This window comes from Furipterus horrens, unplaced genomic scaffold, assembly GCF_987537825.1.
Source record: "Furipterus horrens unplaced genomic scaffold, mFurHor1.1.pri manual_scaffold_1, whole genome shotgun sequence".
In the NCBI taxonomy this organism is placed as follows: Eukaryota; Metazoa; Chordata; class Mammalia; order Chiroptera; family Furipteridae; genus Furipterus; species Furipterus horrens.
Window position 1 is genome coordinate 212,601,753 of NW_028327171.1, and position 17,961 is coordinate 212,619,713.

The 17,961-nt window shown below is 41.9% G+C and overlaps 1 protein-coding gene across 1 annotated transcript in view; it reads left to right on the plus strand.

Annotated features, from left to right (window-relative positions):
• The window catches only part of SP100 (SP100 nuclear body protein), a 75,243-nt gene that overhangs the window by 23,540 nt on the left and 33,742 nt on the right, over positions 1-17,961 (plus strand). The window contains exons 2-11 of the mRNA XM_090284913.1: positions 4,414-4,576; positions 4,760-4,928; positions 6,521-6,604; positions 7,924-7,986; positions 10,083-10,217; positions 12,354-12,500; positions 13,281-13,352; positions 15,571-15,624; positions 16,289-16,381; positions 17,517-17,570. Coding sequence (XP_090141039.1) covers positions 4,414-4,576; positions 4,760-4,928; positions 6,521-6,604; positions 7,924-7,986; positions 10,083-10,217; positions 12,354-12,500; positions 13,281-13,352; positions 15,571-15,624; positions 16,289-16,381; positions 17,517-17,570 — 1,034 coding nt within the window. The remainder of the gene's footprint in view (positions 1-4,413; positions 4,577-4,759; positions 4,929-6,520; positions 6,605-7,923; positions 7,987-10,082; positions 10,218-12,353; positions 12,501-13,280; positions 13,353-15,570; positions 15,625-16,288; positions 16,382-17,516; positions 17,571-17,961) is intronic.

Here is a 17,961-nt window from a genome sequence, read left to right on the forward strand (position 1 = left end):
GTTGTTCCAAATAAAACCTGTAAGTTCATATACTTAGTTTTTTTTATTCATACACATCGGTAAATTTCTTTTCTAATTTTTATGGGTTTTAGTTAGGTCTCTCAGGTTTCTATGTATATAATCATAGGATATATAATGTTGTATCTTATTTTAGCATTTATATTGATAAGTTCATTTTTTATCCAATTGCATTAGCTAAAACTTATATATATATATATACACACACACACACACACACACACACAAACACACACACGGTGATAATAACAATAGGCATGACTGTCTTTTTTTCTCTATTTAGATGACTTTATTATTTCAATGTTTACTGTGACATTTGTTATTTTGGGAGAATTTATGTTGTATTAGCATCTATTTTATATAGTTTTTATAAAATAGTTCTTGGGTCTTATCAAATTCCCTTTTAATGCCATTTAGTGATATATTTATATACTCTTTTCTTCTTTTGTTTGTTGATGTAATGAGGTATACAAAGAGATTTCCTAATGTTGAACCAGCATTACTCTTTCTCATTTTATTCATTATTTTCTTTTTTTTTTGAAATAGCCTCTAACCACAGGTTTTATTTCATGTTTGACCAACACAATAGTTTTTGTTTTGTTTTACAAACTCTCTGGGTAGTTTATTGTCTTTAACATGTAATCTGTTTAGCTTCTACTAATTATAACTTACTAAGACATTTTTGTGGCCAAGATTATAATCCATATTGATATACATTTCAAGGGCATTGAAAACTGGTGTGTTCATTATTTTTAGATCTTAAGTTTAAATAATAAATCATTCTTTCTATTTTCTCCATAGTCTGTATATTTTGATCATTTTTCTTTGTATATGTGAAGAGTCAAAAACTAGAACTGAATGGTTTTTCACTATCCATGAAACCTTTATTCCATTATTTCTTGAATTTGCTTTGATATGGAAATGAATATTCTTATTTGTGTTGTTCACATTTCAATACCTTTACTTGCCTACCTTTTTATTTTTATTTATTTTCATTGTTTCCCATCACCGTTTATCCCCTCTATTCCCTCGCCCTCCCCCTCCCGCCCCCTCCCCCTGCAATCACGTGCCTTTCTTTGAGTTTAACAAGTTTTGCGTCACTTTGTCTTCCTCGTGTCTCTTCTTGGATTCTGTTTTTGATCTTATGCCTTCTGATATTAGCATTTTTTAATTTTCATTTAGTGTTTTCAATTATATATTTTTCATACTGCTTTTTATCTATTTTAACTTTTAGAATTCTATTGTTTTCCTTGTTTTTTTCTCTCTAAATTACTTTCAATGTTTCAAGATCATTTTCAATCTACATTTCTGTATTTTTAGTGTTTAATTTGAAACCATATTGTTCCGATTTTTTATATTTAAAGAGATTATTTAACTTAACTTTTCTTTACCACTCAGCTCAACACTTTAAGTTAAAAAAAATAAGTTTAAGAAGAGATGTGCCTGACTTCTGTACTAAAAACTATAAAGATTTCTAGGCAAAATTAAGAAAAACTAAATAAATGAAGAGCTTATCCAATATAAACAGATTGGACAAATTTCTCCATTGGTTCAGTACAAAAGGTTATTAAAATCTAAAAGACTCTTCTTATAAAAACTGACAAGTTGATTTTAAAAGATATGGTGCCAAGTGGGTACTAGAAATATTGGGGGGAACATTCTGTAAAGTATATGCTCCTCTAACCACTATGCTACATAACTGAACCCCATACAAAATAATATTGAAAATAAAAAACAGTGACCTCAATAAACACTTGTTAAGTAAAAAAGAAATAAAAAATAATAAAAGATACGTGGAAAACCAAAAGACTTCGAAAAGCTAAAATAATCTTCCTAATGGACTCCTAGACTTTCTATTATCTGTAGTATTCAAGCCAATATGCTATTGGCTTGAGGATAGACAAATAGATCAATGATACAGAGCAGAAAATCTAGAAAAATACCCATGCTTATGGGTAAATGGTTTTTTAAATATTTTAATTAACTTTGGGTAGGTGAAGATTTCTTAGTACATTAAAGTTATTAACCATAAAGAAAATAGATTTGGCTTCATCAAAATTAAAAATTTCTCTTTATCAGAAGATACAGCTAATTGATTTTGTTGATTAGAGTCCACATATGAATGAAATCATCTGGTGTTTGCCTCTCTCTGACTGGCTTATTTCACTCAGCATAATGTTCTCCAGGTCCCTTTATGCTGTCACAGAGGGTAAGATTTCCTTCCTTTTTACAGCTGAGTAATAATCCATTGTGCGAATCTAATAAACAAACTAACAAAATAGAAACAGACTCATAGATAGAGAACAGAATGACGACTGTCAGAGGGGAGGAGAGATGCAGGGCTGGGTGGAAAAAGTGAAGGGATTAAGAAGAAAAAAAGAACTTAGACACAGACAACATTATAGAATTGTACACCTGAAACCTAAGTAATTTTATTAAGCAATGTCATCCCAGTAAATTTAATTTAAAAGTAATTAAAAACTAAAGACAGTTAAGAAATAAAAGGCAAGCTAAAAGAAAATGTCTCCAATACATAACTCATGCAAGGCACTTCTTTCCACAATATATTACAAACTCCTACACACCAATAAGTAGCAAAAGACAACACAGTGACCTAAATGGCCCAAAGACTTGAACAGACACTTCACAAAAGAAGATACATGAATTGCCAATGAGCGTGTGAAAATGTCATCAATATCATTAGTCATTAAAGAAATACAAATTAAAGCTATTTGAGATACCACATCACACATTAAAATAGCTAAAAGTAGAAAGGCTATATCTAATAGACTTCGAAAAACGATTTGGCAGATTCTACGCTGCTTAAACGTAGTCTTACACAATGACCCAGCAAGTCCAATCTCAGCTGTTTCCCCAAGAGAAAGGAAAACATCCTGCCACAAAAAGAGCAGCTTTATTTACACTAATCCCAAACTGGAATCAATCCAAACGTTCACCAACAGGAAAATGCAAAAACAGATTATGGTAGAAGCACACAATAGAATACCCTCTACAAGAAAAAGGAGCAAATATCTAATGATCCCAAAACATGGATGATGAGCAAAAGAAGTCAGACACAAAAGCATACCTGATGTATTTATTTCATATATGAAACCTAGTAGCAGGCAACATCAACATATGGTGATAAAAGGCTGGCATTGCTTGTCTCTGAGGCTGCCTGGCTATAGGGGGTCAGCTTGTGGGTTGTGGGCTAGAAGGTGCACTGTTCTGTTCTTCATTTTACAAACGACAACGTCAGTTTTCTGCACCATGTCTCCCTGTCAATCTCCACCGCTTTCAGGACTCCACAGGGCACATGGTTGCTTTCTCCTCCTACAACAGCAATTACTCTCTTCTGACCACATTTTGTCCTATAAATCTTGGTTGAAATCTGTCATCTACTCATTGTCCTCGCCATTCCTTTTGTCACCGTGAACCCAGTTCCTTTATTATCATTTTCGTGGGGTTCTCAGTAACAGAGAAGACTAAAGTTTCTTTTTATCTTCCATTCTTAACTAGAAATTTTTTCTTGCAGGAATTTGACACAGTTATGTGACATTATTATTCCCTGATGCTTACTGGGGACTGGAAAGTGCCAATACTTATTTTCGGGTTTGACACAAAAAAAATTTGTATGTGTCTTTATAACATTTAGGAATACAAGATGTTGACTAAAACATTATTATCATAATAATGATCAACCAAGAACCAGAATTAGACTCAAGTTTGCAATTAGTTTCACCAGAAACGACAGCAATTTCTGAAGTTCAGGCACATAAAAAGATTCACCATATATAACAAAGCACAGATAAATGGATATTAATGCAAAGCAGAAGTCTCAGAAGAAATTATTGATATTCTTGTGACTTCCTGTATATCATATTATTATTAAACCACATCTTTTCATTTATGAACTAATTTTATAATGCGGGATAGTATTTCTCTTAACTGCTATTGGTCAGAGAGAAGACACCTTGTTTTTAAATTTCTGAGATTTATTTTCTATTAGTTGTTAATTAAGATGCATGTTCAAGGTTAGATTCTATTGTTATTCCATTAGTTTTTATTTCTCTGTAGATGACCTATCTATTCCATCTCAATTTTGTACAGACTTAAACTTTTTAATTAAAAATTTTCAGATATGTGAAGATAGCTTTGATTGGGACAGACTGAAAAGGACTTTTTCAGTTTTGTGTTTAAGTCTTTCTTAATCTCCACACTTTCTTCCTTTAAATCTTTGTTTATTGTTTCAGTTCCACGTATTTTCCTCTCTAGTCAAGACCAATTACATATGTTGGTTCTTTGCTGCCTAGCCTTAATGTGTAAAATCTTACAGCCTCCACGGGCATCTCGGAATCTCGATGACCATTTTCATATGGTATCCTTCCTCCCTAGGATGTCCACAGAAGACCAGAGTAGAGACGAACAGCTTATCTGTGAGACTGTATTCAAACACTTCAGAAGGTATAAGGTCGAGATTTCAAATGCAATAAACAAAACATATCCTTTCCTTGAGACTCTTCGTGACCGTGAAATTATCACCAATAAAATGTATGAAGTAAGTAAGATTTATGATGTTACAATCACTTTATAGCCATACAAATATATAGAAATTCTAAAACTTTACATGAGACAATGTCTAGGTAAGGAAGTTATAACACATTAACAATAAAATCACTTTCGAGGGCTCTTCTGTAATGGGAAGTCTGTGTTTATAGCTTCTTCATTTTTATTTTTTAAGGATTGTGAAGAATCTTGTAGAAACCTGGTCCCTGTAAAGAAAGTGGTGTACAATGTTCTCAATCACCTGGAGAAGAAATTTGATCTGTCACTACTGGATGCATTGTTCAGCGACACTAACAAACAGGAATACCCTGACTTAAATAACATTTATAAAGGCTTTGAAAATGGTAATTAGGTTTATTACCTACCTCTTGATATACAGGATAATCTTTTTTTTTGACAAGTATATATTTCGTTCCTGCCATGCATCACACACAGTGCTGGGCAGTGGGGATATGCCAGTTAAGAAAACAGACATATCATGATCAAGGCCTATGGCATAATAGCTACAATGCCGACCTTGAAGTCTCCTTAACTGGCCATCTAGAGTCACAGCACAACCAGAGCTGCAGTGGCATCAGATTTACTTAGAAGGACAAGAAACATAACATTTCAATAAGGCAGCGTTACTTGTTGCTCTTGCAATGGTCCACACAGCAGTCCACCAAGTTGACTACTACTCACCTCAGGTGACAGCTTAGCTATTAGTGTAGGATCCACCCTGATTTAGCCACACCATGCCCAGGGAAGTCCATGTCTCATGCAACAACTTATAGAGATATCACAAGGGACAGCTGAGTTACAAGACTCACCACATTGGAGGTAGACCAAAAATGGGGGATAGTTCACATCTAGTCCCTCCTAGTATACACGCAATTTATCTACCTATATTCACTGGTCATTTTTTACCCTGAACCTAGTGTTGGTCTAGTAACACAGAAAAGAGGCCACCTTCATCAGGTTTCCAGAGTAATGAGCAAAAAAATTAACCCAAAGTCAAAATCATTCTTAAAGGAGAAATGGTTTTATTCATGGAATGACAAAGAATCCATGGTCCCCACAGTCTTGTCCATCAGCCAACCCATGGGCATGGTCCCAGGAGGAGCTCCTGTCATCAGCCTGGGGTAGCCTTGACCTCCTTCTGGTGTCTTGTTCTCACTGGACGCCCCATGGACACACACACACCCAGGCTTCTTGGTTTCTTTCCTTCCTCCTTACATTTGCTGGGTCATCTATAGGCAGGAGCCCCGGGCTGGTGCCCTTGTTTTCTTCTCATGGGCAGCCTCCCATGCCCCTGATCCAGGCATCTGGGGACATCCTCCGGGACTGAAATAGTCACTCCCTGCTTACAGCTTCAGGTCCTTCCTTTGTTCCCGGATTCTGCACCACCGCCCCCAACCACGACCAGTGAGACATGTCTCATTCCACCAGTCTTCTGGTCTGTCTTTGGGAGACACTCATCCTCCTTGACCCAATGAAGTCCATCGCCCCTCTTCTTCAGGCCCATCTTTAAAGCTATTGGGCTTTTTCTATTACACACATGGATCTCTCTAGCATTCTAGTTCTTGTACTGAGGTATCCCTCTGTTTTTTCATTACAGTTTGAATAGTTTGGAAAACATACTTCACTTCCAGTATTTATTTTGATATATGCTTTCCCAGCCATATGAATGTTTTCACATGAGCTAACAGGCTCATAATGTTTTCACAATTCCTTTATTCTGACATTCAGTGGCTCCTTTCTGTGTGAGAAATATATAGAGGCTTGTCAGGGGCTCTTTTTTTCTGTCCAGCAGTGATGGGGAACTTCACCATGAGGATGGGAACCCACTTAGCTCTGAGAGGTCCAAGGTCTGAAAATTCCTAAGCATGTAAATTTGAGATGATGTCCCTGGTCTCTGATGGAGTTCTCTAAGTGTCTTCTCTCTTCATTTTCTCAGCAATCCATGAGGCAATTTGTCACCAAGAAAGTGATGGGGAAGAGAGTGTGGAGAACTTGAACGCCCCGCTGAGCCTTGAACAAGGTGATTGCAACCAGATAAAAACTAATTCTCACCTGCGAAGAAGAAAGGAGAAAAGGGTGTGGGCCCTGAGTTCTGAGTGGATTTGAGGAATCAGGGAAGAACTGCTGAGGAGCTTGGCGAAGGCAGGGAGGGGTGTTTGTATGAGCGGCCAACCAGGGGCTGATCCTGGAGCAGTAGCTATAATGAGAGACCATGGGCCCAATAACCAAGACAAAGGAACAGGGACCCAGTGTGTCAGGAAACAAGATTTAAAGAGAATGCTAACCTGGAAGTACTTATGAATCAGGAAGACCCTGCAGGAGAAGATCAGTGTGAAGCTGTGAAGGGCCAAGAACAAAGAGTCAACATCACATAGGAGATCCTTGAGGACGACAGAAAATGGGACTGATTTATATATGGGGAATGTTTTTCGAGAGCAGGAATAGTCAAGGAGATGGGCAGTTATATAGGGAGGGAAGAAAGGAGGCGATGAGACGTGGAGAAGATGTGGGCACTTTGAGAGAGGAAAGAAGGAGCGGAAATGAAAGACAGGACACAATACAACAACCATACTATTAGGAGCTCACCTGAATGAACGTTTACTCTGGCAGTTGTGGGCTGGTGCTCACAGCAGCCATTAGAGGTTAGTCTGTCTTAGGTGCTCATTCTGCAATTAGGAGAATGAAATGGAGAGAGACCATGTCATATGTAGCTGGCCTGAAGTCAAATGAGCAGGATGAGCCCAGACCTTCTGAACCCAGAGCCTGTGTTCTTAACCTTGTGCTCATGAAGACAACCTCATGGAAAGACAGACGCCTGAGACTAAAATAGGGAAACACATGCAGAGAGGAATACACAGAAAGAAGGATACGAGGAGCTGGAGAACGTGCAGGCGAGTCAGACACAGAACCTCATGAAAAGGCCAACGAAGCAGAGAAACAGACATGTAGAGAGAGGGTGTGGTGTGAAGGAAGGTAGGATGAGGCACCAGGACTTTGTAGGAGCTACAGTAAGGCCACCAGTCAGAGGCAGCTCTGGGGACAAAACCTGGTTCACTCTGGCCGTGGGTAACAAGAAAAGTGATTGCCGGTTGCCCAAGACACTCGTGGAGGACACTCAGTGTGAAGGGCTGGCCAAGGCCCTCTCAGCCCGAAGAGGGACCTGGGTCTGATTGCGAGAGTCCGGTGGGATCCTCCAGGTCCCTGTGGCCTCTGTATTGTCACCTGGGGGGAGGGGATCTTCAAGTCCTACTTTATAAGGATTAATAGGAGATTAGGGGGAAATGGCATTTCTGAAATAAACTTCAGTTTCTGAAATGAACATCTCATCTCTTCCCCCAGGACCAGGTGAAAATGAATATCCAAGGCTGACCTGGAGAAGCCCACATCCCTCGAATTATAACGGTGTGTTCCTACTAACTGATTCGTGATAATGTGCTCTTTTTGTCCCGTTCTGGCATGTGCTGCGGTGGGTGAGGGCTGCTTTTTTTTAGTGCTGATGGCCCATAATAATCATCCTTTGCATCTGCAATTTCTCCAGAGATTTAGATAACATAGCCTTCATTTTCCTGGTTGCTGGGAGGGCAGCCCCCTCCGTACTCCTTAAACGCACTTGCTGCCGATAGGCCCGGACCTACTGTCGCTGCGCCTGCCTTCCCAGTCCTCTGCCTCTACCTCGCCTGAGTCTGGCTTCAGCCTTGCTTTGATGTCACATCCAATGGTGGCCGGCATTGCAGTGGGAGTGCTGGGGGAAGGGTGATAAGTGTTTCCCCTGGGCCAGGGTCTCTCACCTGTTGGGTCCCTCACACAGGACCCTGGACACCATGTGTCTCCCATGCAAACCCTCTCCCATCATCTCTAACACCTGGCCAGACTCTAGGAAAACACTTTGGTACTTTAGCAACCAATAACTACTGTTTACAACTCTTGACCTTCCCTTAATCTATAACACTCTTAATAATGTTAGTAAATTATTTAAAATATTGTAAATTTAAGATATTAATCATAGAAAGTTAATTTTCTGATCAGTTACTGTATCCCTATAGTAATACAGGCAGTATTTTATTTCATCTTCTCAGACACTTAAAATGATGGTATGTCATCTGTCTATTTCAGAGGACAAAGAATGAGCTTAGAGACTTAGGCCATCTGTGCAGGTTCAGCCACTGAGACTAGGGATTGAACTCTACTGTGGGGCGGTGTCAGAGCAGGAGGTCTGGGGACCCACAGCTGACTTCGAATTCTGCCCTGAGACCTCAGGGAAGTGACTTCCCCTGTTTGTCCCTCAGTTTCATCATCCATAAAATGGAGGTGATAACGCTACCTACCTCACAGGGTGGTAGATTTTTAACAAGTTACGTCGTGTAAAGCATCCATAGTCACGCCTGGTACTTCATCAGTATCCCACGCACTTGTTAATGTCACTGTGTTTACGGTCATTACTGTTTGTGTGTGTGTCTCTGTGTGTAGGGTGCAGGCAGAGGAGACAATTATAACACACTGTGTGGTCTGGGGGTAGGCTTGCCTAGGAATAAGATCCAAGAGCATCTCAGTGACGGCGGAAAATGCATATAAATAAATGTTAGCCTACATTCCAAATGAAGCAAACAAACCACCGATAGGGGTGTCCGAGAGTCTGACCCAGCAGGAGCGGTTGATTGGGACATGCACAGGCGAGGACAAGCTGGGTCTCACCCCCACCCCCCTACCTCAAACCTGCCAAGAGAAGGCTCAAGGGAATGTGGATGTGGCGCAAAACATGTCCCATGACACAAGGTCTATGTTAAATTTGTGAGAATTGATATTTAAATCACATTTTACATAAATTCCTTGGCTTCGAAAATAGCGCTATATAAAAAATCCAAACTGCACTGAAAAAAATATTTATCCATTCATAAATTATTGAGGTTGGTGGGAGCAGAGTGGGATGGGTCGATGGAACCAATAATGAGCAGAAGAGGTTCGCCATGGGGAAGGGGATGCACAGGCCCCGGGTGGTTTACTCAAGGGGATTCATTTTTTGTTCCTTTCCTGCTACTGTTTGCCTTCTAACTCCGGCCACAGACCCGTGCAGACTTTCTCGCCAGCTCCCTGGTGCTGCTTCCCACTGAGTTCCTAGCCTGGGAGGCCCCAGCAAGGGACTGGAGGGCAGGAGCAAGTGAGAAGCCGGGCATTTTGCTGTCACTTTCTCAGCTCGGCCAGTAGCCGCGTCTCGCATGACTCTACCTCCCACCAGTCGGGCAGCCATGGTCCGCTTCTACCTACCCAGTAACCTTGGGGCAGGAGCTCAGCCTTGGCCCCTCGCATAGCTTCCTGTTGACCATTTCTCGGGTTGCCGCATTCTTCGATTTGGACTTCTCCGCTCTTCCATTAGCTGTATAACTAACCCCCTGGATTGAATTCCCTCTGCTCTACAAGCTAAGAGAGCTTTGTGTTTTCTTGTGGGACCCTGATCGATGCAGAGAGCAAATGACATATCTATGAATCAAAACGTGGTCTAGGTATAGCCCCACCTGAAAATGGACTCTCAGAAACAGAAGAGATCAGTGCGAAGAACAAACGTACAACCAATGACAACAATGCGCCTGAAAACCAACATGCAGATGAACAACGTGCCCAAGAGTCTGAGCCAGCAGGTAAGACTGAGTGGCTGGGTTTGATGCATGTGGAGGGGCCAAGGAGTACTTGCTGGGGGCAGAGGGTGAATGAAGGCACGACTCAGGAGACATCCATGAACAAAGAGAGGGGACCCACACAGACCCACAGAGTGCAGAAATGGAGCCTGCCGTATTGCTAGGAGAGACCTGGAGAAAGAAAGAGAGGAATAACTGAGAGACAAAATTGATGCAGAAGAGACGTACACAGGTCATTAGTAATTAAGGAGCGGGGACAGATGGAAGAAACTAGAAAACGTAACAGAGTTAGGATAATCTAAAAAATCAGGTAGGGGACGTCAGGGTCAGGTCTAGGGTGAGGTAGGGAGACCCTGGGACCCAGATAAAGATCTCCGCACTTCTTGTGCCCCGGACACCTCCCCCGCTTCAGCCTTGACCTTGCTGGGCCCTGGGAGAAAGTGATACAAAGGTGGAGGGAAAGAGTATGGAGAGAGGAAGATACAGAAGGAAATGAATACCAGGCAACAGAAAAATGGAAGAAGGCACAAAGAGAACTATGTAGAGAATGACAAAGGACAATGAATGAAAAGCTGGTAGAGAGTGGGCCAGGTAATGAGACAGAGGACAGAGCATTGTCTGATTTGAGGAAATAATCACAAGGAATAAGGCACAAGGGGCTGTTTCTAATACCGTCGAGAGGGTAAGCTGTCCAGCCCACACCTGTCACCCAGGCTGATTCGACCAAGCGCCTGAAGGTCTTTATGGAAAGACCTCACGGACACCTCTGTTTAAAGGCTGTGTCTGTCATCTACTGCTGATTAAGGACAGTCCCAACCCTTAGTGAATTAAAAAACAACAACAACATGATTTTGTTTGCCAATCTGTCCATTTCAACTTCAAAACATGTCCAGTCTATCCATCCTTCTCCACCCCCTGCTCGCTCAGTCTAATCCAGACCCCTACCGCTTCTCGCTTCAATAGAGGAATGGTGGTGTCCTGCTGGGCTCCTTCCGCCTATCTTACTCCCCTCAGTCTTTTCTCTGCTCTTCAGCGCAATGGACCCTTCAAAAATTCAAACCAGGTCAGGTGGCTCTACGGTTTAAAGCCCAGTGCTGTCCTGTGGCCTGCAGCATCAGGGCGGTACTGCGCTGTGTGAACAGAAGGACACCTGCCGCGGCTGCATTTTCCCGTCCTCCCTGCGTACACCTTCCCCCTGAGCGCACGCTCACAACTAAATCTCTGCCTTTACACATCCTTTTGGAAAAAACCAGTTGGTATAATCTTCCAACGGGTTCTTTAAAGATTTTATTTATTTATTTTTAGAGAGAGGTGAAGGGAGGGAGACAGAGAGGAAAAGAAGCATCAATTGGTTGCCTCTGATACACGCCCTGACCAGGGACCAAACCTGCAACCCAGGCATGTGCCCAGACTCAGAATTGAAACAGTGACATTACACTTTGCAGGATGATGCCCAATCAACTGAGCCACATGGGCCAGGACTGGTTTTATTTTTTTAATGGATAATTTCTATAGTGGAATACTATACAGCAGTGAAAAATAGATATGCAAAATAAATACAGATGACTATAACATAATGTTGAGAAAATAAGTCAAATCCCCACAACCAAATGACACACAGAAAGAAGGCATGATTCCATCTAGACAAATTTATATAAATGTCAGAACTGGCAACCTTAATCCCCTATGATGTTAAATGTCAAAGTGATGGTTTACTTGAGCAAGCTCAGTGGGGACAGTTAGCGGCAGGCGTTACTAAGAGGCTTCTGGGTGGTGATAATCTTCTATTCCTTAACCAACGTGGTGGTTACTCAGGCATGCTTCCTCTGTAATAATTCAAAATCTATTATTTACCAATTTTTATCCATGTATGATTTACTGCAATTATGATTTTTTTTTTGAAAAAGCAAATTAAAAAATCATCAAAGAAGAGCAAGAGTAGGTAAAAAAGAAAATATGAACTAAAAAACCCAGAGTTGAGAGGCCACAAAGGAAGCACAGAGCCGAGCAGCAGGAATGAGAGCGTGGGGGCCGCTCTCCCAGCAGCGGAATCACAGGGAGAAGGGCTTCGCTGTAGTGGGGTTGCTCCCTCACTCGGGGGGGATAAATGAAATTGTTCATTTTTGCAATTTGGTCTAGGAGCGGAGCTACGCAACCATGGAGTCAAAATAAATTCCTGTTCTGTATTTCTGGTGGATATAAAGAAGGAAAAGCCATTTTTTAATTCACAACTTGAAAAGCAAACCCAAACCGTGACTAAATGTAACCAGGTGTCTGAAATAATAGGTAAGACCAACGGAGAGAATGTGAGATGCGAATCCCAGGTACTGGGCAAAGGCCTGGGACATGTCATCTGGGCCCACCGAGGAGATTCAGGTGACCGCGCAGCGTGGAGGCAGGAGCGGAGGGAAGCGGCACCTTAGCTATGAGTTTAGCAGACAAGGGTTCCCAGGAATTGGAAAAATACCAAAAGACAGAAATTGCAGAAATAAGTATTGATGTCTGAGAGGCTATTTCTAAAGTAAGAGTATGTATTTCTAAAGTAAAGTATGGTGGTAGAAGATAGAGAAAAAAGAAAAAGATTTTAAGAAAGAGAGAAAATCAGAGAGCCAAAATACGTCTGAGAGGAGACAGAGAAAGAAAGTCACGAAGAGAAGAAGTATAAGCAGATACCACCGCCAGGAAGGCAGCCATAACGACGGTAAACGGGCTGAGCCCGGAGGAAAGTGAAGAAGCCAATAGAGAACCAAAGAAAAGGTGGAACGAGGCTGCAGGTAAGAGGTAGAATGACCGCGGCAGTTGAAGTAGAATCGGGGTGGGGCGGGAAGTAGAATCAAGATGAAGGTAGGAGAGAGGGTGACGGTGGGCGCCAGAAGGGATGCACGAATTTCACCCCCTTCTGTGCGGGACCTGGAGGATCCCGCAGGCCACACGCTTTGGGCAGAGACCAGGGACCAGGGTTAACTCAGCGTCTAGGTCTTCCTCGTGCTCTTGGTATGGGGTTTCCTGTCCGCGGGCTCCTTGGCCCCACCCTGAGACCCTAACGGGGTTCTGTCCTCTGTGCAGTGATCAGCAGCGAGGACTCCGATGAAGACGAGCGCCCCAAAGCTTCCACCTCCGCACTGGCAAGGCAACCTGGTAAGGCGCTGGGAGTTCAAGGCTTGGGCTGCAGGGACCTGATTTAAGAGCTCCTGTTCCCCGAGGCATCGGTTCTGAGTTCCTGGTGCACCAGAGAGCCACTTTCTCCTGGAATCCCCTTCTCTGCATTTATTTTACTTGACCTTTTTAGGAAATGCAGGAAGTTAAGAAATCATTATATACTAATTATTAAATAAACATATACATATTTTTTGAGGATGTTGCCTATTGATGGGTCCTGTTAGTCAACATACGTCCCCTATACTTATTGTATAGTAGAAATATGCTAACAAAGTGATGAGTTGCTGTAACAGAACCCACGGGCTGTTTAGTTAGGGACCCGATTGCCCGCCGCCAGAATTGTAACTCTGAATACCAGAGTTTGGTGAAAAGAAAAAGAATTGTTTATTTACACCAAGTCCTGCCTCCCCCTCCCAGACCTGGCCAGTCTTAGGAAAGTCAGAAACACCGTTTCCCTACTTCCTAGGCACAGTTCAGCTTTACCAGTAGCTGCCAATCACTCAGTTCTGATTGGGGAGGTCCTTTCTGTGCTGGGGTGCCCTCCAGCTCTCAATGCAGGACCACCTGGATTCACTCTCTGGCTCTTGTGGGCTCCCTCCATGTGGCTTGGAGAAGGGATCTCCAGGCTGCTTTAAGAAGAGGCTCTTGCCAGGCTGCTTGGAGAAGGAGAGGAGATCCATGCGGTTTGCAGGAAGAAGGCAGTTTACAAGGAGGCTGACCAATATTTTAAATAATATGTTTATTCCAAGTGCTCCACTAGATCTTTGAAAGGAAAATGTAAATTCACTTCAGTTTTTCAGGAGTACACCTTCTAACTTGTGACTAGTGTAGGCAGACTGCTCTAAAAGGGAGTCCCAATGTAGGTCTGTGTCTCAGACACAAGACGATATTATTTCTCAGCTTTGTAAACAGTTCAAGGGGCACCAGGGAGGAGTGGAGGCTCTCACCTGCAATACGAGATTTCCAAGCCCCCCCTCCCCCAAGAAACAGCAGACGAAGGAGGTGCAAAATGACAGCAGAAGAGGTAAGAGGAGGAAGACATAGACGTGTAAGAAGTCAAGGTTCAAACAGAGCAGTGAATTGCCTCTGCTCTGGGGACAGGAAATGGAGCATCACCAACCTACAAGGCAGGTGACTTAGAGGGCAGACCAGGTGGCCTATGTAGAGGCCATGGTACACATGGCTTTTCAAGGTGTTTCCAAGTGTTATTGTAGAATTTCCTTCTGAATCACTTCCTTGGTCACACACCGAGACGCTTGAAGAATCCTATTCCTTTGTGCAATGATCAATAACTTTACAACCAAGTGAGGAAGGAGAGACCCAAGAAACCACTTGTTCAGCACCCAAGACTGCACCACACAGGAGTATTAGAACTGCATTCCTGGATGAAACATATCCAGAGTCTAAATCCAGAGCTCTGTTTCCTGAAGAATCTTATTCTGACATTCTCCATATGCATTGGTTCAATGACTTTGAGGACATCATTTTCTGCATTTCACTTCTCTACCTCTACTGGGAAATAGCATTATAAGTCTTGTTTAGCTAGATGAGCCCAATCAATGGATATGTTGAAAATGTAGCAAAAATATTCTAAGTAAAATGATACTTTTTACTATGCACTATCTTATCTGTTAATACTAAAGAGCTGAAATAATATTCTTATGTTCCAGCAACTTGTTTTGTATTCTACAGAGCAGAGTGAGCACAGTATTTCTGTATTTGTTGACATTCTTGTCGTTAGTCTCCAACTTCAAAAGTCTTCAAAGAATAGTTTGTGCTCTTGAACTAATGACAGAGAAATAGCTTCGGCCCAACTGCTCTCAAACCCAAATGATAGTTAAACCATGAGCTTACATTGTGGTTGTTCACAGGACTTTTATGAATAAGGGTTCATTTTCTTTTCACGAAAACCTCAACACAAAGATAGGGTACCTAAGTTATCCCAGCATTATAGGTGAGGACACTGGAGGTAGTCATGTTTGAAGGTCATTTACAAATTCACACGGAGAGTAAAAGGGAGAGCCGGGCAGGAGCCCAGTGGTATGACCCTGGGCACCAGAACTGGGCTAAGTTCAAGGAAAAAGGAAGATGCTTATCTCAGCATTGAGATGATCACGAACACTATCTGCTGTGGGTCATCATGGAATTTGTAAGACTTCTGTGTACAAACAGATGTTTCTTCCCTCCCTCTTTACAGGGCCCGTGGATCTCAGAAAATCACCTACATGCAGGAAAAGGCTTTGGGAAGCAGGTAAGAGTACGTAAGAACTCTTCACAGTTGTAATGAACAGTGTTTTCTACAAAAGAGCCATACCAACTTTTTCCACGTCCTTCCAAGTAAAATATAAATTTGCTTTTATTTTAGCCAGTTCGGATTTTAACTTTTGTATAAGTTAGGCTAATGGCCGTAACATACAAAGAAGTCAAAGACTCAGATACACTAGAATTCTAATTTTTCTCAAGTAAACACTCCCAGGAGTATGAGATGGGGGAGGGGAGGGGGTCTATTTCACAAAGTCATTCTGGGAAGCAGCCAAGTGGGAAATCTGTCTTCTTCCATGCCAGACTTCCAAGACAGCCCTGGGAGAGGAGCAGAGCGAAAAATAAATGTGAATGCAGATAGAAAGACAACAACAAAAAGACAAGTAATAGGAGAAAGAGAATCTGGGGAAAGAAAACAGAGGGCCAAGAGAAAGCAGAGATGTCCACCAGGGATGAAATATCTTTACCCCAGGCTCAGGGGACAGTGAGGGATAAAATACTGACCTACAGGTCACGTGACTACAAAAGGCAGATCATGGAGGACTGAGGGAGGGACATTCTAGCTGTCAGTTTTCAGAGCTTCCCAGGTTTTTTCTCCATTGGTTCCTTTGTCATGCACTGAGACCTTCAAGGGACATTTGCCCCTTCTGCAGAGAGAAGTTATGAAGGATTTTCCGAGTCCAGTGCAGATGAGGCGCCCCCAGGAGCCTGGAGCCCTGCACTGAGAAGTGACACTGATGAGGAGGGTAAGGACGACCATTGCTGGGCTCCGGGACAGCAGGAGTCTGAGTTCAGGGCTCCTGTTCCTCTGAGCGCAGCCCACGGCCCGGGATCCCATTCCTGCCTTGATCTCATATGACCACCTTGAAGACTGCAAAGGAAGAGAGCATTATAGTTCAGGCTTAATAAGACAGCTCTAGTTGGACGGCAGTGCATCTTCCTGCACGTCCTCAGAGTCATCACCCCCAGCACAGTGGGTCACATAGTGCTATTCACCTACTCAGCAGCTGTTCCATGGAGAGCAGAGAAAGTGGACAGTCAGCTATGGGTCAGCATTGTCACACACCTGTTCAAACCGCCACAGACTCTGGTCGTGCTCTCTCATTATTGACAGAAAAAAAGCTTCTGGTTATTACCATCAAATTTCATTTATCACTTTCGAAAGATGAACCCCAATATGACACTGGCCTAGATAGTGATATTTCAAAATAACTTACAAAAAAATCTATTGTTTTATGTTTATAGCAACCTAAAGGTAGGCCAGATGACTATGTTATTCCCCTCATTCTACAGGTGGGGTAACTCCCATAAATAAACATATAACAATTTTTTATGTATCACACATGCTAAGTTAATAGAAGAGGAGAAACATACAGCTTGGACTCCTAGCAAACATCCATAACCTTTTATTAAAAGCCTCTGAAGCCAGATGTAAAATAACATTTTATTGTTTTAAAAAGATACTTCAGTTTATATCCTATATATTACAAAGCACCCTGAAAGCTTCTGGGGCAGAATCCCATATTATAATATACTATAACGTATTAATATTCCTTTAGCAAATTGTAAAAACTCACAAGTGTGATAAGTTTAAAAGTTTACACAGACTCATGGCAGCTAAGTCCAGGTTCACTGCCAAATTAGTTATCTGCAAACCTATGGAAAGAATGTCAGTTTTCAGAACTTCTTTGATTCTGCATATAGGCTAAAGGATTGTCAATCTTTGCTCCATTTGGTGGTGATCTCTTTCCTTTAGATGAGAAGAGACAGAAATGATTATCATCACATCTTCGTGTGCCTAATTAGTCTGCAATGTGAGAAGTCATATAATATAACTCCTTTTGTCATAGTTTACTGGTTATGTTTTCCTTTACCTCCTAGATTCTCTGGATATTGGAAATCCATCTACTTCCGGGATGAACAGTAAGAAAAGACGTAAGAACAATTAAAACTCTTGATGTAACAAATAGCTTTCTTTGCTATAAAAGCTTCAGTCAATATTTTGCTTATCTCTTTTAAATTTAAAAAACAGTAATTTGGGGGGATTTTAGATGATACACTTTGCGTTGGATGGGATGGGCTAATTGGGATAAAAGTTCAATAGCACAAGAACAATACAAGTTCATTCCTCACTCATATAAAGAAAGGACAAAGTCGTTCCAGGGTGGAGGGGTGCTCTGCTCCACACGACCTTTGAGGGCCCAGCTGACGGAGGCTCTGGCATCCTGAAATGTTGCTTCCATGGTTCCCCGTGATAAGAAACAGAGTAGAGGCAGCAGTACGTGCAGACAAATGGAAAGGGTAAAAGGTGTAAGAATGGTGACAA